The sequence below is a fragment of the Hevea brasiliensis genome, chromosome 2, assembly GCF_030052815.1.
Source record: "Hevea brasiliensis isolate MT/VB/25A 57/8 chromosome 2, ASM3005281v1, whole genome shotgun sequence".
In the NCBI taxonomy this organism is placed as follows: domain Eukaryota; kingdom Viridiplantae; phylum Streptophyta; class Magnoliopsida; order Malpighiales; family Euphorbiaceae; genus Hevea; species Hevea brasiliensis.
Window position 1 is genome coordinate 76,506,386 of NC_079494.1, and position 20,413 is coordinate 76,526,798.

Here is a 20,413-nt window from a genome sequence, read left to right on the forward strand (position 1 = left end):
AGAAAACAGAATTAAATAACACTAGAAATCCATATATATCCATATCCTGTGCGCACAGGAAAAAATATGAATCATTGTATAAAATTGCACAGGAAAACACCTCTAAAAAAAATATAATCTTTCTAAGACAAAATGATAGAGAAACAATCCAAGGCCCGAGAAACAAGCCCACAAAAGACAACAATTGCTGGAGAGTTTATTCTAGAAGAGCTAAGAAGGGAGGAAAAGATCAGGGAATCAAATCATTGCAGCTGGTTGTAATGCAGCAGGAAGAAGAAATGTATTTTGTTCAAGATTTTATCGCAAATAAGGACATATATGAGACTAGAGTATAAAATTGCAATAGTATGCTTGTAAAGGAGTTATTCTAGCCATTTGAGAATTTTTTTTTTTTTTTTTTTTTTTTTTTGGGGGGGGGGGGGGGGCGGCGCAGTAGTACTCTACTCGGAAGGTTTCTTCCTCCTGTATTTCATCTTATTTTCTTTAGGCTTTATATTTATAATTTATCAATTGTTCTGTATATGACTGGGTTATTTGATGAATGAAATCAAAACCACGCTTTGAACTGGTAATTTTTTTCCAATCTCCCAATTTATTGCGTTCCATAGAAATTTTACATATTAGATTCTCATCACAAACAGAATTAAAGAAACATCAGACAGATAACAAACCATATCATTGCACCAGCAGCTGCAACTTTGCCCAGCATACAGAGGCACTCAACCATTGTCTGCAAATATTTCACATGAAGTGCAGCACCACTCTTTTTTATTATCTCCTGCATTCATGTGTAAAAGCCAGCATTAAAACACGCGAGCGCGCGCACACACACACACACACACACACACACACACACACACACACACACACACACAAGGACCATTAAAAATCAATGTGAAATGTGATAGTGCCATACAACAAATTCATCAGGAGTGGAATTTGAAAGCCAACGTGGTACTTGACGAGGAATTTGTGCACCACTCTTTATGTCCTTCGATTCATCCTGTGGTTCCAAAGTACCCTCCTCATCATGGCCATCCAACGACGAACTGAGAAGGGAAGAAAGACATAAATATAAGGGAAGTAAAAATAACAGCAAAGAATAATCAAATAAAAACTTGATCAATCTTTATAGCATATTCATATATGCTAGCAAATTCTTAGAAAGGAAAGTATTTGGTATATGTAACCAAGGAAATGAAAATAATTCTGTGAGAGGATCAAGAATCCATTATTGATGATTATTAACCAGGAAGAATTGCCAAAAATAGTTAAAAGGATTTTCTTCCCTTTAAAGTAACCAAACACTGTACAGAGTACAGGAATTACAATACCAAGAGATATACGGGTCCTGACTGTTGGCTCAACTGTTTAAAGCAAATATTACAAGATATCGAGCAACCATAAAATGTTTCAAAAGATTAATAAAAGCACACATTTGGTTCCAAATTTATGAATCAAATTGGGTAGGGCAGCAACTGTGTAACACAGCTTGTGAACTACTAAAATCTTGGCTAGAAAAAAGCTCCCTTGAGCTCACTTGAACTTGTCTGTTATAGTTAATGAGCCAAGCTTAAACTTACTCTTAAGGCCCTTTTAATAAATGTGCCAAGCCTAAGCTAGGTAAATCTTACCACCTTTCTAGACTTGTGAACTAAATTGTTTGTAGGCTGTGAAGCCAGCTCATTTACAACTTTATTAATAATTTAGATTGATGTACTTTTATTTTTAACAGTATAATTGTACTCATTTAATAATCAAATTACTAAGCATATTAAGGCTTTTAAAATTGGTGGGACAATTTATACAACTTGAATTGCTATATGTAGTTATGTACAACCTAATAATCAAATTATTTCCTTTCCTTTAATATCTCTGGTTATAGTTTACTTGCACCCTTTTGTCTCCAACTTTGAACCCCTTTTTTCCCTCTACCAAACACACCCAAATGTTAAGATTGTTCCTTGCATTTGACTTGTATTTTTGTATGCATTCAAAACAGATAAGATTGTTCCTTGCAGTGGACTTCTATTTTTGTGCATTCAAAACGGACATACAAAAAGATTAATAACATAGCAATATGATGGTGAATTAAAAACATCTTTAATTTAATTAACATAAGTTGTGCCTAATCATGGTATGACTATAGATTTTGATCCAATCTTAATTTGATTATCAAATTTGTTTTATTTAGCCACATAAGCAAATGTTAAATAGATGACTTAGAGAAATAATTGGCTGAACAAATGAGAGATACCTGAAGAGGTAATATGGAACGAGTTAAAGATTTCACAAAGGTCTACCTCTTTATTTGCTAGGTGATGATGGTTATTGTGGTTAAGGAGTTAGGAATTCTCCTTAGAGTTTGTCATGTGGAGGTGCACAGGTAGTGAAAGAAGTGGGGCAATTGTGGTTGCTGTTATAGGAAGTCAACTAGTTGTTGGAATCCTACTAAATTGTAAATCCTTAAATTCAAGCCCTAAATTAAAGGGATTGTATTGTATTGTATTTCTTCTTTCTTTTTTGTAGATGTCTTCCTCTTTTGTATTCAAATCTGTTGTATATAAATAGAAAGAGTGTACAAGGCAAATACGTACTTGGAAAAAAAAAAACTCTTTTCTCCAAGAATCCTTCTCAACATGGTATCAAAGCTCTGCCATTAATTTTTGGCATGAGTTTCCTGCAAATAGTGTTAGGGTTGCTAGGGAAAGATTATAGGCACCAACCACCAAGGAGTAGTACTACACCACCCCTGCCAGAGGAAAGAGCCTCCGTGGATCGGCCTGTTCCTAGAAAATCTTCGTCGTCCGACTTCACGTGTGATCACACACGCCGCCACAAGTTAATGCAAAATAGAAAGTTTAGAATTTTATTTAGGAATTTTGATTATTATAGAATTAGGAAATTTAAAGAGTTTTTATTGTTTAGAAATTTTATTATTATTAGGTCTATTATCTTCTAATTTATCTTATTTAGTATTCCTAATTAGAGTTAAATTAAGATTTCTATTTCTAGTTTGATCAGGGTTGTAAGCTCTATAAATAGAGCTAATTTTTATTATTCAATAGTTTCGGATTATGATTATTATTGAGATTAAATAAAATTATTGAGAATTAGTTCTCTTTTCCAAGGATTGGTCCTTCATTTCTCCTAGTTCTTTATTTTTCTTCCCTTTGTTCTATATCAATTTTAGTATCAGAGCCTAAATTCAATCTAAATTTCCATAGCTTTCGCAAACTTTCAAAAACCTTTCAACCTGTGTTTTAACGTCTTTCAAAATTTCCTTCGTTTTCCCTGTCAAAATTTTCATTCAGCTTTCAAAACATATATTGCCTAGTTTACTATTTATTATTAAAAAAAAAAAATCCAAAAGTCAAAAACAGATTTTCCTCCAATATGACTCCCAAGCCCTTCTCCGAATGCCGATCTACCCATCCCTATTGTCGAAAGTACCATCCGCTGTCCCTAGCACCAATTCCTTTTAGGTCTGGTCAGATCCAACTGCTGAATCCGCCACAGCTTGAAGTAGATCTCACGTAGCTTACTTTAAGTTATGTTGCACTGGATTCCATTCTTTGTTGCTCTCCTTTGCCTCCCACATCACTCTCCAACAGCAGATTGTGCCACAACTAAAAGGAGAAGTTGGAGTTTTCTTGGATGAAGTATGCTTCTTTAATTTGAATACCATGTGGTGGACCGATAATGAAGGACTACATAATGGAATTACTGATTCTAAGGCATCATCAGATGAATTATGGGATACAATTCAAAGAACACAAGCTGAAATCAATAACTACTATGAACAACTTGATGAAATATCTTATTTGATAGATTTACACAGTAGTCCTAATTATGCTCCTTACAGTTTATTTAATGAATATCAACATATATAAATAATCTTACAATATAGGGAGAGAGCACTTGAAGAATGTAAGAATGAGTATCATCGTCAATAGGTTCATCAACAAGTTAAGAATAAAGAAGTTGAACATTTTGAAGCATGGAAAGAAGCACAGTTGTTTCAATTGAGAGAACAGTTGGATACAATAAAAAGTATTAAAAATATAAACGCAAAAATTCTTGAAAAAGCAAGACAACAAGAAGAAGAACAACAAAAGAAGCTTGAATTTGAAAAGCAACTTGAGGTTGAAGATGAAATTGAAAAGGAACAACTTAAAGAATCTAAAATTGAAGAATCTGAAGATTTGAGTATTGAACATACACTTGTTGAAGAGCCTATTCTAGAGCAAGAAACTGATGAGGCTATTCAAGCCATGGAAACTTTAACGGAGATTGAAGAAAATTAAGTTATTCCTAATGATTTGAAGAGCTTTTCAACGGTTAATAAGCTTGATTTTATTTGTCTAGATCCTTTAAGAGATGCAAAGGAAAGTATGAAGTGCTTGATTTCAAGCTTGTCGCTACCATACAAGAATGAAGAGTTGATTGTTCTCCTGATGCAGATTTTGATTCTCTCGCACTTCAAGACTCGAGGTCGAGTTTTTTTCCAACAAGAGGAGAATAATGCAGAATAGAAAGTTTAGAATTTTATTTAGGATTTTTAATTATTATAGAATTAGAAATTTAAAGAGTTTTTATTGTTTAAAAATTTTATTATTACTAGGTTTATTATTTTCTAATTTATCTTATTTAGTATTCCTAATTAGAGTTAAATTAGGATTTCAATTCCTAATTTGATTAAGGTTATAAGCTCTATACATAAAGCTAATTTTTATTATTCAATAGCTTTGGATTACGATTATTATTGAAATTAAATAAAATTATTAAAAATTACTTCTCTTTTCCAATGATTGGTCCTTAATTTCTCCTAGTTCTTTATTTTTCTTCCCTTTATTCTACATCACAAGTTCTGCTACCGATCCCACGCGCCAGCGCGTGTTGCCGTTTCTGGGGTTTTTTTGGGGCAGATTTCTCCTCTGACAATCTCCCTAGGTCTTTGCGCCTTTTCCCAACCGGTTTCTCACCTTGGTTTGCACTTTTGATTCTTGGGTTTAGTTTTTCCCTCTCTACTGCTGTTACTTTGATAATTTTTTTTTTTTTTGCTGCGTTTCCTCCTTTTTTGATCTGATTCTTTAATATGGCTAATGGAAAAAAGGAATTTACTGAAACAAAGATGAGCCATATGAGTGATAACCTCTCATTACAAATTAGCCCCGTAAAGCTTGATGGTACTAATTATTTTGCATGGTCGAAATCTTGTTCACTGTTGATTCAGGCTAAAGGGCTACAGGGATATATCACTAGAGTCAAAACCAAACCAGAAGCTAGAAGTTCTACTTATAGCCAGTGAGAATCAGAACATTCTTTAGTGATGTCTTAGCTAATTAATTCAATGCAACCACAAATAGCCCGTGGATATTTGCTTCTGGATAATATTGTTGCTATTTGGAATGTTGTATCTCAAACTTATTCCTAAATGGGCAATAACGCACAGATCTATGAGATATGGAACAAGGTTCATAACATGAAACAAGGCGAGATAACCATTGCTCAATGTTTTGCTGAATTAAGTGGTTTGTGGCAAGAACTAGACTATTACCAAGGCTTTTAAGCCACCAGTACTGCTAATACTATTAAATTCCAAAAATTAATTGAGAAAGAACAGATCTATGACTTCCTTGCTAGATTAAACATAGAGTATGATCAGATTAGGATCTAAGTGCTTGGTAAGGATCCCATACTTTTCCTAAAGCAAACTTATTTATATGTAAAGCAGGAGGAAAGCAAGAGAAGTGTCATGATCCACTCTTTACCTACTGACAAGGCAGGGTTAGTAGCTGCTTCCTCCGAAAACATTCACATGGTCCATCAAACAACGATCATTTACACTGTGATTACTGTGGGAAATCAAGGCATACTAATGAACATTGCTGGAAGCTACATGGTCGCCCATCCAAAGGGCATAGAGGTAAACAGATAAGCTCAGCAAGACCACAAGTAAATGTTTCTAAGACAGTAAATTTTTCTGAAAACAATGCTCCTACTGCCACCACTGGAAACCTCTCAACGAAGAAGTATAGTCCCTGAGGTGTTTGCTGTCACAGTTAGAATCTCAAACTGCCATAGTTGCTTTTTCTAATTTTGTTATATCAGGTAATACTTTTCTTGCTAATTTTGAAAAATCTCCTTGGATTATATATTATAGAGCAAACAAGCACATGACAGGCTCTTCAAATAAATTTAAAACCTATTCCTCATATTTAGGAAAAAAAAAAAGTCCGCATAGCGGACAGATCCTTAGCCAATATCTCTGCAATAGGTTTTATTGAATGTACTCCTACTATAAATCTTGCTTCAATTTTGCATGTGTCCAGTTCTCCTATTAACCTCTCATCTGTTAGCTCCATTACTAAAGCCCTTAATTGCAAAGTTGAATTTTTCCCTACCCATTGTGTGTTTTAGGAACTGAAAACAGAGAGAATGATTGACAATGGTAGATTGCAAGATGGCTTGTATTTGCTAGATGATAGTAATGGTTTCTCAAACCCCAAAGCTTTGGTAGGAAATTCAATAAGAGCTAATCAGGAGATCATTCAATGTCATAGGAGATTAAGACATCCTTCTTTTTCAACCTTAGAAAGATTATATCCCATTTTGTTTAGACAATGTAAATAAGTGTTAGTTTGTGATGCTTGTGAACTTGCCAAACACACAAGAAATTCTTATCCTTCAATAAATAATAAAACTTTGGTTCCCTTTATAACTATCCATTCTAATGTATGGAGTCCTGCTCAAAAAACCTCTTTATCTAGTTATAGATAGTTTGTCACTTTTATTGATTGCTGCACATGCACTAAGTTAACTTGAGTTTATTTAATGAGATCCTAATATGAAGTTTTTTCTTGTTTTCAACAATTTCATAAATAATTTGCACCCAGTTTAATGCACCGGTCAAAATTCTAAGAACTGACAATGGGACAAAGTATATGAATAAAGTCTTTCAAACTTATTTAGAGTCTGATGGAATCCTACATCAAATTAGTTGTGCGAATACAAGTGCACAAAATGGAGTATTTAAAAGGAAAAATAGGCATTTACTTGAAGTGTCTCGATCACTCATATTTATAATGAACCTTCCCACATCATATTGGGGGGATGGTATTCTTACTGCAACATATTTTATTAATCGAAGGCCCCTTCACACACTAAACTTTAAGAGTCCTCTGGAAAGTTCTCAAGGTTAAGAATTCATATACTATTCCTTCCAAGGTTTTTGGGTGTGTTTGCTTTGTTCATGGATCAAATGTTGGGAAACTAGAACTTAGGGCCTAAAAATGTGTGTTTGTGGGTTATTCTAGCACTCAAAAGGGTTACAAGTGTTATCATCCTCCCTCTAGAAAATATTTTGTAAGTATAGATGTTACCTTTAGAGAATATGAACCTTATTTCCAGCCACCTCTTTAGGAGGAGCATAATAAGGAAAAGGCGTCTATTTTACCTTTCCAGGGGGAGATGGTTTTTGAACCCAATCATATCATTGAGGATAAGGACCAACCATTACCATCAGTTCCTCAACTCCAATCTCAAACCATAAAGAAATTAAATAAATTGGATTTAAGAACCAACACTCGTAGGAATAAAACAGATACAACCATTGAGCATAATATGACTTATCAATCAGAACCTCTGGATTCCGCTCCTAAACATTTTGAGCCTAGAGAATTATGTGGTGAGTCTCGTTCTTTTGATACTCCTAATATTTCTGTTAATGATCTTGATATACCCATTGCTCTCAGAAAAGGAGTTAGGACTTGCATTAAACATCCTATATCCAAGTTTATTTCCTATGATTCTTTATCTCCTTCCTATAGAGCTTTTGTCTTGTTTGTTTCTTTTGTTTTTATCCCATAGGATCGGAATGAAGTATACCTTGATCCAAATTAGAGATCAACAATGGTAGAAGAAATGAAGGCTTTGGCAAAAAATGAGATATGGGATCTGGGAAAGAAACTAGTTGGATGCAAATGGGTGTTCACTGTAATGCATAAAGCAGATGGTTCCATTGAAAGATATAAGGCCAGGTTAGTGGCAAACGGATTTACTCAGATCTATGGGGTGGATCATCAAGAGACTTTTGCACCTATTGCTAAAATGAATACAATCAGGATCCTGCTGCCATGTGCTGCAAACCTTGAATGGGACCTATAGCAGTTTGATGTGAAGAATGCTTTTCTGCATGGAGATTTAGAAGAAGAAGTGTATATGAAAATCCCTTCAGGGTCAAGGTTTAAGGGTGAAAAGACCAAAGAAAAAGCCTGTAGAATGAAAAAAGCACTATATGGCTTGAAGCAATGACCAAGAACATGGTTTGATAAATTTAGTAAGGCCATGATTTCCTTTGAGTTCTATCAAAGTAATGTCGGTGATACCCTATTCATAAAACACCGTAGAGGTAAAAAGTTGCCAGATTAAACAAAGGGATTTTTATTTTTCACAGGAAATACATATTAGACCGCTTAGATGAGACAAGCATGTTGGGCTACAAGCTAGCAAAATCTCCTATTGAAGCTAATCAGAAGCTGCAAGCTGGAATTGAGGAGGCAGTTGACATAGGAAGATATTAGAAGTTAGTTGGGAGATTGATTTATCTCTCTCATACTAGATCAAATATAGCCTATGTTGTAAGCCTGGTGAGCCAATATATGCATGATCCTCGAAAACCTCACTTAGACGTTGTCTTTCGTATTTTGAGGTATTTAAATTCTGCACTTGAAAAATGACTTCTTTTTGCAACGCATGGCTATCTCCAAATAAAAGCCTTTACAGATACAAATTGAGCCGGATCTCTCGATGATAGGAGATCGACATTAGGTTATTACACTTTTATTGATGGCAATTTAGTCACTTGGAGAAGTAAAAAGCAGAATGTAACAGCAAGATCCAATGCAGAGGCAGAATATAGAGCCATGGCACAGGGTATATGTGAGTTATTGTGATTGCGGAAATTGATAGAGAAAATGCGTTTATTAGAAACAAACAATTTGTCCCCATTCTGCGATAACAAAGCTGCTATCAATATAGTTCATAACCAAGTTCAACATGATCGGACCAAACATATAGAGATTGATCATCACTTTATAAAGAGAAAATAGTTGATGGGTCTTTTAGTGTCTCTTACGTGACTTCCAAAGAACAAGTGGCCGATGTGTTTACTAAAGGTTTGAATAGCAAGATATTTCATACTCTAGTTTGCAAGTTGGGCATGTGTAACATACATGAACCAACTTGAGGGAGAGTGTTGAAATCCTACTAGACTGTAAATCCCTAAATTAAAGGGATTGTATTGTATTGTATTTCTTTTTTCCTTCATGTAGATATCTTCCTCTTTTGTATTCAGGACCATTGTATATAAATAGGAATAGTGTACAAGAGAAATACATACTCAAATATATATAAAAAAAAAAAAAAAAAAAAAAACTCTTTGCTCCAAAAATCCTTCTCAGCACTAGTGCACATATGTACTCCTATTTAGGATTGTATTCCTAGCATGTTACAGCATAATCACAAAGATTTATACTCCTATTTAGATAGCATAATTATAGGAAGAAAATTGTACATATACACGTATCAAATCATTATGAAATACAAGGAAAATTATTCTCTTCATGGTATCAGAGCTATATCTTAGTCAATTTGCTCTGTACTCTTTGGTTTCCTTTTTTTTTTTTCAGATACTATATTTCTAGAAATGACCCACTAACATCCTAGGCCAAGAATCTAGTTAGGTCATCTGGTCTACCTTCATAATTTGAGATAACAAAATCTAATATTCTCTCCAATTCTGAGATTTCATCTTTACATGATACCCTCACAAGAATACTTCATACGGGAAAATTCTCAGTTTTTCTAGTCTATTAATATTGCTCTTGTTAGCTGTAATGAAACTGGATGGCAGGAGAAATAAAGGAGGGAATAAGGGAGGAGTCAATAGCAACTAAGAAACGTGTAATCAACAAAGTGGGGAAGCTGCCTCGGGAGGAATTGTTTGTTAATTGTTACTACCATCATGAACACAAACATACAAAAAGAACATGTTGGAAACTTCAAAATAAATCCCAACAATCTCAAATGGTAAATATGGCAATTGAGGAGTCTATGGTGGTTTCATCTTCTCAAAAAATTAGTCTATGATGGTTTCATCTTCTCATAAAATTATCTTAGTATCTATTGAGAAATTTGCACAGTTTTCTCATTATCAGGCATCATTAAAACCTACCAATTCTATGTTACTAATATCAACAAGTCATGTAAATCAACTACACGCCTTGTGTCTTCCTCATCCAAATGGGTCATTGATTCTGATGCTCCAGAACATATAACAAGTAATTCTAGATTTTTATTGGCTTTTCAATCCGACACAACCCCATCTTGTATCACCTTAGTTGATGGGTCTACTTGTGTAATGGGTTCCAAAAAGGCAAATCTAACAACATCTATTTCTTTGTCATCTGTTTTGTGCCTATCTAAGTTCTTCTTTAGTTTACTTTCTGTTAGTAAACTTACCCAAACCTTAAATTGTTCTGTTTTATTCTTTCGCAACCATTGTTTATTTCGGGATCTTATAACAAAACAGATTATTGGTAGAACTCGTGAGTCTGGAGGCCTCTACACTACCTCCCCTTTTGAGTTAGCCTATTATGATGTCTAGGGTCCTTATCATGTTATTTCTAAAACTGGATTTAGATATTTTGTTACTTTTATTGATGATTACTCTCGTGTCACCTAATTATATTTACTAAGAATCATTCTGAGTCATTTTCCATTTTTTGTGCCTTTTGTACTAAAATCAAAGCTCAGTTTAATATTTTTGTGCATATATCGACTATTGAGAAATGATAATGCCAAAGAATATATTTTAGAAAGCTTTAGATTAATATGACATTAAACGAAATTCTTCATCAATCCTCATGTATTAATACACCATCCAAAATAGCGTTGCTAAACGAAAAAGGGTATCTTCTTGAGGTAGCTAGAGCTCTTATTTTCTAAATGAAACTTCCTAAATATTTTTGGGCCAATGCAATTTCTACATCCTGCTTTCTAATTAATTGTATTCATTCTTTTGTCCTTAATGGTAAACTTCCTTGTACTATTTTGTTTTCGTCTAAATCTTTGTTTCCCATTGAAAGAAAATTTTATATTCTTTAAGTCTATTCCATTCTTTTCTCTATCATCTATTTATAAGAGACAGGGGGAGGAAGATGATTTCTTGGTATGTACTATCAAACAAATGTCCAGTGCTCAAAATCCTCCTACCTCATCTATCCCAGCGATTATTCGACTCCTATTGTCCATGTCTATTCCAGGAGATTGGCGACTCTCAACTCAGGACCTCCACCAGCTTCTTCATTAGAAGATCCATTCACCGATCATGATTCTAACCTAGACCTTCATATTGGTCTACATAAAAGTAAATGTCAACATACTTACCCGATCTCATCCTTTGTTTCTTGTGATCATTTGTCTTCTTCTGCTCATTGTTTTGTTACTTCTCTAGACTATGTTTCTATTCCGAAAACTATTGTTGAGGCATTGTCCAATTCAGGTTGGTGTGCTACTATGAAAGGGCAAATGGAGACTTCAGATGCTAATGGTATTTGGAAACTAGTGTCTTCATCCACCAATAAAAAAGCTATTGATTGCAAATGGGTATTTATAGTGAAGGTGAATCTAGATGATTTTGTGGCTCAATTAAAAGCCTACCTTGTAGCCAAAAGGTATGTTCAAACTTATTGCGTTAATTACTTTGACACATTCTCTCATGTGGCCAAACTAGCTTCCGTTCACTTGTTTATCTCTCTGGCAACTATGCATGATTGGCCTTTTACTAGATAGATATCAAGAATGCTTTTCTTAATGTTGATCTTCAAGAGAAGGTGTATAAGGAGCAACCATCTAGATTTGTTCCTCAAGGGAAGTTGGATAAAGTTTGCAGGCTTTGCAAATCCCTTTATTGTTTGAAACAAAGTCCTTGAGCTTGGCTTGGGAGATTCAGTAGGGTGGTACAAGAGTTTGGTGTGCAAAAGGGTAAGTGTGATTATTCAACGTTTTATAGGCATTCTAAGTTGACCTAATCCTGCTAGTAGTTTATGTGAATGATATTGTTATCACTGGGAGTAATTTTGTAGATATCTAATCCTACAATCCTTCCCCAGTTTCAAACAAAAGAGTTGGTCTTGTTAAAGTATTTCTTGGGTATTGAAGTTATAACAAGTATAAAGGTATCTTATTATCTCAGAGGAAGTATGTCTTTGACTTATTGGCAGAAATAGAAAAAATAGATGATAAAACTTGCAATGCATCAATGACTCTAAATTTACAACTTAAAGCAGAAAATAATGAGTTGTTTTAATGGTTTAGTTCAGCTTTGGCTATTACATTTAAAGAAATTCAATTAATCGGTAAAGATAATTCAATGAGAAAACACAAACTAATCAAACAGGCCCATATATCCCTCCACATAAAACATAGTCGTTTTACCTAGGTATAAAAGCAAAATATCCCTCCCCTACCTTCATTGTTTGCCTCAATCACACCCCTCACCCGTCATGTCACACAAAAGTTGCCCCTCTCTATTCTCCAGTCTCCTCTCCTCGACACTCATCCTCTCCTTCAATTCTTGATCGTTCCCTTCCCCTTTCTCACTTTTTGAGTTTTAACTTCTCTTCCGACCTTTCTAAATTCAATTGGTTTGCGGTTTGCCCACCACACTATCTTCCTCTTACTCACCCCATCCAATGGCTTGTCGTCGTACGTGCCCTTTGCTTGTGGCTTTTGGCTTATTATTCATCGCAATTTGTCATTTCACAATCTCTTAGGCTTGTTAATGTCACATCTTGCTTCTCATTTTTCCTTTGATGTTCTAATTTATTATCTCTCAGGTAATTTTCTTACAATTTTGTATTATCTCATATGGGTCTTTGTTATGATAATAAGAAGAATAGGAGCTAAGGGAAATAACTAAAGGTTGTTAAGTCGGACTTTGTAACTGATTAGCAACTAAAGTTGTTAGAAAAGTCGGGCTTTGTTGTAACAATTGAGAGGCCGACTATAAATATAAACATAACATGAGAAAGGAAGCAATTGTGATCGATAAAGAAAATATTATTCTTTTCTCATCTATTCTTTCTCTATTTCTCATCCTTATTTCTTCTACTATCTCATGTCCCATTCTCGAAGCAGAAATCCTAACTCAGGAATTCTGTGGCAAACTTCTCCTCGCTTCTCGCTATATCTGTTTCACAAGCATGGATTATTAAGTTTTGGGCAGTTATCTAGATTGTTGAATTTATATGAGATTTGATTATTGAATTTTTGAATTTGTTGAAATTGAATGCAAATTTCGCAATTGGGATTGTTAATTGATTCTTGGTATATTTATATTTGTATGAGTTATTGAGGTTTGCTCTTTAAAATTTTGGATTTTTTTTTTCATGTTAAACTAGGAATCTATGAATTGTGAAATTTGTGATTGTGCAATGTGTGTTGAGAATTAAAAAAAAAAAAAAAAGAGAGAGGGGGGGGGGGGGGGGGGGAAGGAATTTGGGTTGAAAATCGCAGAGTTTGGAACGACATGTTTGGGGTGAAATGGCAAAACTTGGGCTTTCACTCAAAACCAACAGTTTACAATCAAACCAAACAGATTTATTTCGGTTTGGTTACGATTTTATGAATAAAGAATAGGAGACTTGTTGGAGGAGAAAAGATAGGTACATGCTTTGATTATTAATGAGAAAAGAATTGAGAAGATGACAAAGGAAAGAAAGGAGGAAAGATGTAATGATCATTGACATGAAATTAAGGGCAATTAAAAAAAAAGAAGCTTGTATTAGGAAAGTCAAAATTGAATTAAGGAAAGAAAGGGAAGTTAATAATTATATATATAATGAGAATAATTTTGTCCAATTAAGTTAATAACAAGTACTAGACTATGCTTATAGCTATTCAAATTGTGGAAATAGCATCACCCTTTTAAAATAAATACTGTACACCTTCACATAAATTTACAAATGATTTTATTTATAACATGAAAGAGAACTAATTTTTCGACCGACCATAACCAATAGTCAATTTATAAAGTGTGAACCTGAAAGTTTATTTTTTGAAATTGTAGTAACTTAGTTTAGGTTTAATTTCCTTGTATTTCAGGTATTCCTAGAGCTTTCTGGATTTCTATGTTAGTAAACTTGTCCAAGAATAATTAGTATTTCTACTCTCATAAATAGGAATTCCATGTATTATGAGTGAGAGAGTTTAAAATAAAATTTCTGTTCTTTCATTATCTAGTAGACAGATTTATTTTTCCTTGTGAATCAAGGATGTTTCAAGTGTAGAATGATTTAGCCTTTTTTATCACAATTTCTTTTTAATGCATCAAGTTGTTTTAGAAAAATTACCTTGTTGGCATCAATTTTACAACTTTTGCGACCAAAACTTGTGTGTGAATGTTTGGTGTCACCTTTCACTATCAATCTATGAAGGCAAAATTGCCAGTTGTTTTCCCCCTCTTGGAGGCCTTAGAAAGGACAGTGATGCAATGATATTCTCCTCAAGTAATCTAAATCGAAGGTTGTAAAATTTTCTAATCATCCTCTACAATATGCAATTTTCTTTAGTTTTCCAACAATTCTAGCCAAATGAAGAATAATGGGGGCCAAAGGAGGTTAGAGAGGACAACTTTAACCTTCAAGGTTCACTAGCATCATGGCCCAATGGAAGGACATTGGCCTTTCTCTCAACTGTTGTTTCCCTTAAATGTTTTTTGTTCTTCTATTTTCTTGGTTTTTAAGTTTTAATGGATCCACTCTATAAAAGTTAAAGCTTAAAAAAATGGCAAACTTTTAATAATTAATTTTATTCTTTCTGTTAAAAAAGTTCTCAATTTCATCAAATTAAAATGTTTGCAAGCTCAATAGCACACCATTGAAGTACAAGGACTCAATAGACAAGACACAAAAGTTCAAAAGTTCAAGAATTGGTCTTTCCTAATTTTTTTTCCTATAAATAAACATATTGAATTTTGAACCTAGGAGTGCGAATATCAAACTGGCAGTTTACATGCTGAACCAGGCTTGAAATTAGGCTCCTCATCCATTTTGATTTGATTTTCCAACACTTATATGCCCTTTAATTTTATTGTAAACTAACAATGTCGGACTTAATCCCATTAGTGATATTCCAACAATCCCCCTCAAGTGACAACAGAGACCTTTGATTGACACTTGAAACTTGAAATTGAAACACAGCAGCAATACTAGGAAATTGAACTGAAACTGAAAACGGGTCCTAACCAGCTTTAATACCATGTTGAATTTTGAACCCAGGAGTATGAATATCAAACTGACAGGCTACATGCTTAATTGGGCTCCCATCACCAGAATGGCCGAAGCCATTTTAGTTTTGTTTGCCAACAATCATATGCCCTTTAATTTTCTTGTACACTCCCAATGTGGGACTTATTTCCATAAGCAATATTCCAATAAAATAAATAAATGATTAGTGTATATATGCATTCATATGTACAAAATTATTAATTTATTTCTTTTTTAAGGCCTAATGATCCTATATATACTCCACTGTATGCATCATTTCAATTATATGTTCTATTTTTAATTTTATCAATTTGGTTCATAAGTTACTGATTTTGTTTCAATTGTATTCAATAGGTCTGTTGTGGATGTCAGCTCACATGTAATTCCAATATGAATAAAAATCATTAACTCAAATGATATAGGGTCTTTAAGCTCTAAAAGCCACCAATGGGTGGTGTAAAAGCATTTACGTAGCTTTATGAAAGAAAATTTTGCAATACACCACCCCTTGATGACTATTAGGACTCAACTGAAACCACTTATTCCAAGTCATCAAGTTATGTCTTTGTTTGTCTTCTATCACAGAGCCATACAAGCAACACACCTTAAACACAGTATATAATTGAAATAAAATCAATAACTTATTAACCAAATTGATAAAATTAAAGGTACAGAATACAATAGAAAAAGCACACAAAGTTCAGGATATTTTAGATCATTAGCCTCATTTTTAATTACTCCTTTCATGGTTTTCATGAAGTGGTGTCTATTTGGCTACTTGAACGCATATGAATATTACAAATGTTAAAAATGCACTTGATGAATAATTTTTAATGATTTTTTGTAATATCTATATTTTGATATTTGTTGGTTACCAAACACCCACAACTTAGTGGTTGAGCTCTCAACTTTTGATTTAGGGATGTCAATTTTAGACATGATCTACGAACACGACATGAATTAATGAATATGACACGAAAATAGAGAATTAGGGTTGAACTTATTCGTATTCGTATCGAAATCGTGTTGACCCATTTATAACACGACAATAATCATATCGTGTCACGTGTCAACTCATGACTCGTTAACCCATTTTGACTCGCCAACTCATTTTGACCCTTCAACTTGCAAATAACATTTTTAAAAAACAATACATTAGTAATATAAGACTAATCATTTATTATATTAGAAATTTATTACTTTGTAATATACCTACTTTATAAAAAGAGAGTCACATTTAGTGACTTTCAAAAGTGGGCAACATAGAAGCCAAATCGACTTCCTCTTAACCAGGAAGACAAATAGAGCTCTATGCAAGGATTGCAAGGTCATTCCAGGAGAAGCTTTAACAAGTCAACATAGGTTGGTGGTCTTGGATGTCAAGTTTAGGAACAATTCAAGTAAGGTCAGAAGAAATAGTGTAGCTCGAACAAAGTGGTGGGAGTTCAAAGGAGTAAAGCAAGTGAAGTTCAAAAATGAGCTTCTTGAGTCCGAAGTATGGAAGCTAGATATGGAGGCCAATGATATGTGGATACAGATGGCATCAAAGATTAGAGAAGTAGCTAGAAAAGTACTTGGGGAGTCTAAAGGACATGGACCACCCTCAAAAGAGAGATGGTGGTGGAATGAGGAAGTACAAAAGGCAGTGAAGAGAAAAAGGGAATGGTATAAGAAATTACCTAAATGTGATAATAATGAGGCATATGAACAGTACAAGATAGCAAAGAAAGAGGCAAAAAAGGCAGTTAGCCAAGCAAGAGCACAGGCCTTTGAAAAGTTATATGAGAAACTTGGAACTAAAGAAGGGGAGAAAGATATTTATAGATTAGCAAGGAGTAAAGAAAAGAAATGTCAAGATCTCAATCAAGTTAGGTGCATTAAGGATAAAGAAGGAAAAGTGTTGGTGAAAGATGAGCACATTAAAGAAAGATGGAGAAATTATTTTAATGATCTCTTTAATAATAGTCAAAATGGAAATAGCGTGAATATAGATTATAGAACAATAGAAAAGAATGTAAATTATACTAGAAGGATTAGATCTTTAGAAGTAAAGGAAGCACTTAAGAGAATGAAAGTAGGTAAAGCCTGTGGACCCGATGAAATACCAATTGAAGTGTGGAAGTATTTGGGAGATATGGGAGTGGCATGGTTAACTAAATTATTTAATAAGATTCTAAACTCAAAGAAAATGCCTGATGAATGGAGGAAGAGTATTTTAGTACCTATTTTTAAAAATAAGGGAGACATACAGAGTTGCTCAAACTATAGGGGAATTAAACTCATGAGCCATACTATGAAGTTGTGGGAGAGAGTTGTGGAGCATCGACTACGTCATGATACTTCTATCTCTCTCTATCAATTTGGTTTCATGCCTGGTCGTTCAAATATGGAAGCGATCTTTCTCATTAGAAGCTTGATGGAGACATATAGAGATGGGAAGAAAGATCTACACATGGTTTTTATTGATTTGGAGAAGGCTTATGATAGTGTTCCAAGAGAGGTCTTATGGAATGCGTTAGAACAAAAGAGGGTATCTATTAGGTATATACAAGTATTGAAAGATATGTATGAAGGAGCAACTACTATTGTGCGGAGAGGACACAAGAGATTTTCCGATCTCAATTGGATTACACCAAGGATCACCATAAGCCCTTACCTTTTACATTAGTTTTAGATGAAAAACATATACAAGAGAGTATTCCTTGGTGCATGATGTTTGCGGATGATATTGTTCGATAGATGAGACACGAGAAGGAGTCAATAGGAAGCTAGAACTTTGGAGAAGTACTCTAGAGTCAAAGGGTTTTAAGTTAAGTAGAACGAAGAGAATACATGCATTGCAAGTTCGGTGAAGGCCAAACCGGTGATAGGGAAGGAGTTAGTTTGAATGGAGTGGCACTGTCCCAAAGTAATCACTTTAAATATCTAGGCTCGTCCTTCAAGTAGATGGGGATGTGAGGAGGATGTTAGTCATAGGATTAAAGCCGGATGGTTGAAGTGGAGACGTGCCACGGAGTTTTATGTGATCGTAAGATTCCCAATAAATTAAAAGGAAAATTTTACCCTATGCTATATGGTAGTGAGTGTTGGGCATCAAAGAGTCTTACGATCTAAGATAAGAGTTGCAGAGATGAGAATGTTAAGGTGGATGAGTGGCCATACTAGACTAGATAAAGTCCGTAATGAAAGTATTAGAGAAAAGGTAGGAGTGGTGCCAATTGAAGATAAGTTGAGAGAAGGGAGATTGAGGTGGTTTGGTCATGTGAAGCGTAGACATACGGAGGCTCCAGTTAGACAAGTAGAGCACATTAGGCTAGAGGATAGAAAGAAAAAAAGGGGTAGACCTAAATTGACTTGGAGGAGAGTAGTACAGCATGACTTAGAAGCATTACACATTTCTGAGGATTTAACCCAAAATCGTTCAGAGTGGAAAAAGCGAATCCATATAGCCGACCCCAAATTTTTGGGATAAAGGCTTAGTTGAGTTGAGTTGAATAGTTGGTTTGTATTATTTATTAACACATAGTTGGTTTGTATAATTTATTACCCGTTTATGTGATCGTAAGATCCCCAATAAGTTGAAAGGAAAATTTTACCGTACAGCCATACAACCGGCTATGTTATATGGTAGTGAGTGTTGAGCACTAAAAGAGTCGTATGCGTCTAAGATAAGAGTTGCAGAGATGAGAATGTTAAGGTGGATGAGTGGCCATACTAGACTAGATAAAATCCGTAACGAGAGTATTAGAGAAAAGGTAAGAGTGGTGCCAATTGAAGATAAGTTGAGAGAAGGGAGATTGAGATGGTTTGGTCATGTGAAGCGTAGACATACGGAGGCTCCAGTTAGACAAGTAGAGCACATTAGGTTAGAGGATAGAAAAAAAAAAAGGGATAGACCTAAATTGATTTAGAGAACAGGAATACAACATGACTTAGAAGCATTACACATTTCTGAGGATTTAACCCAAAATCGTTTAGAGTGGAGAAAGCGAATCCATATAGTCGACCCTAAATTTTTGGGATAAAAGCTTAGTTGAGTTGAGTATAGTAAATTTGTAAATTTGTGCGACAAATTATAAATTATATTATTTCATATTAATTTTTTTTAATTTTTTAGTTAAAATATTGATTATCTAAATGTTAAGATATCACTTGCTTATTTAATGTTAGATTTTATATTTTTAAATTTATACATGATTAAAACTAATTTGTAAACTTCATGTAATATATTATTTTATAGATTAAAAGTGTTGAATTGGGTCAAAACATGTCGAATGAGTTATGTTAAGTCGTATCAAATCATATTAAATTGTTCAAGTCGTGTCAAATTGGGTTAAATTGTTCAAGTTATGTCAAATCATGTTAAATGGATCAAGTCATATCAAATCCTGCTAAACGAGTCGATTTTGTCAAATTGTTTTAAACAGGTCTAGTTGAATTAACCCAAGTTTTACTATTAATTATGTCTTGTTGTATAACCATAAAATAGAAAGGTCATGCTTGTGTTTAGATTTTTGTACGATTTCTGAATCATGTCATGTTTGTTTTGACCCTAATCATATTCTTGTTCTTGTCGACACAACACGAACGGAACCCACCAACCCAAATTGCCACCCCTACTATTAAACACTAGCCTCAACCACTAAATTAAATAAATGCTTAATTTATGGCAATCAAAAGAACAAATAATTAGATAAAGAACATATAGGAACCTCACCCTCCATCAACAGAACCAGATCTATATGATCCTTCAATGAATCCATGATTGTCACCTTTCATTAATCTGGTTCTTCGTGATAAAGATTGTGAATTACTCATTGTAAAAGCAACAACAGTGGTGGTTGGCAATTCATCATCTCTTTCATTCATGCTTGAGGCAATTGAGCTGGAGGGAAAAAACACTGAGAGTAAGCACAAATAAATTCTTCAAAAAATATCTTTCAATATAGTTTTCCATGGGATTCAAAAAATCTACAAAGCTAGTTAATTGACCAATCACAACAAGAGAAAATTTCTCAAAAATGCCATGAGTTTTCATTAATTCAATAACTACACAATTCAAATAGTAAGTCACATTATCA

At 34.1% G+C, this 20,413-nt stretch overlaps 1 protein-coding gene across 1 annotated transcript in view; it reads right to left on the reverse strand.

The window, feature by feature from the left end:
• The window catches only part of LOC110648200 (exocyst complex component SEC8), a 61,192-nt gene that overhangs the window by 34,888 nt on the left and 5,891 nt on the right, over positions 1–20,413 (reverse strand). The window contains exons 7-9 of the mRNA XM_058135801.1: positions 20,050–20,217; positions 917–1,049; positions 672–778 (exon numbers count right to left, since the gene is read on the reverse strand). Coding sequence (XP_057991784.1) covers positions 672–778; positions 917–1,049; positions 20,050–20,217 — 408 coding nt within the window. The remainder of the gene's footprint in view (positions 1–671; positions 779–916; positions 1,050–20,049; positions 20,218–20,413) is intronic.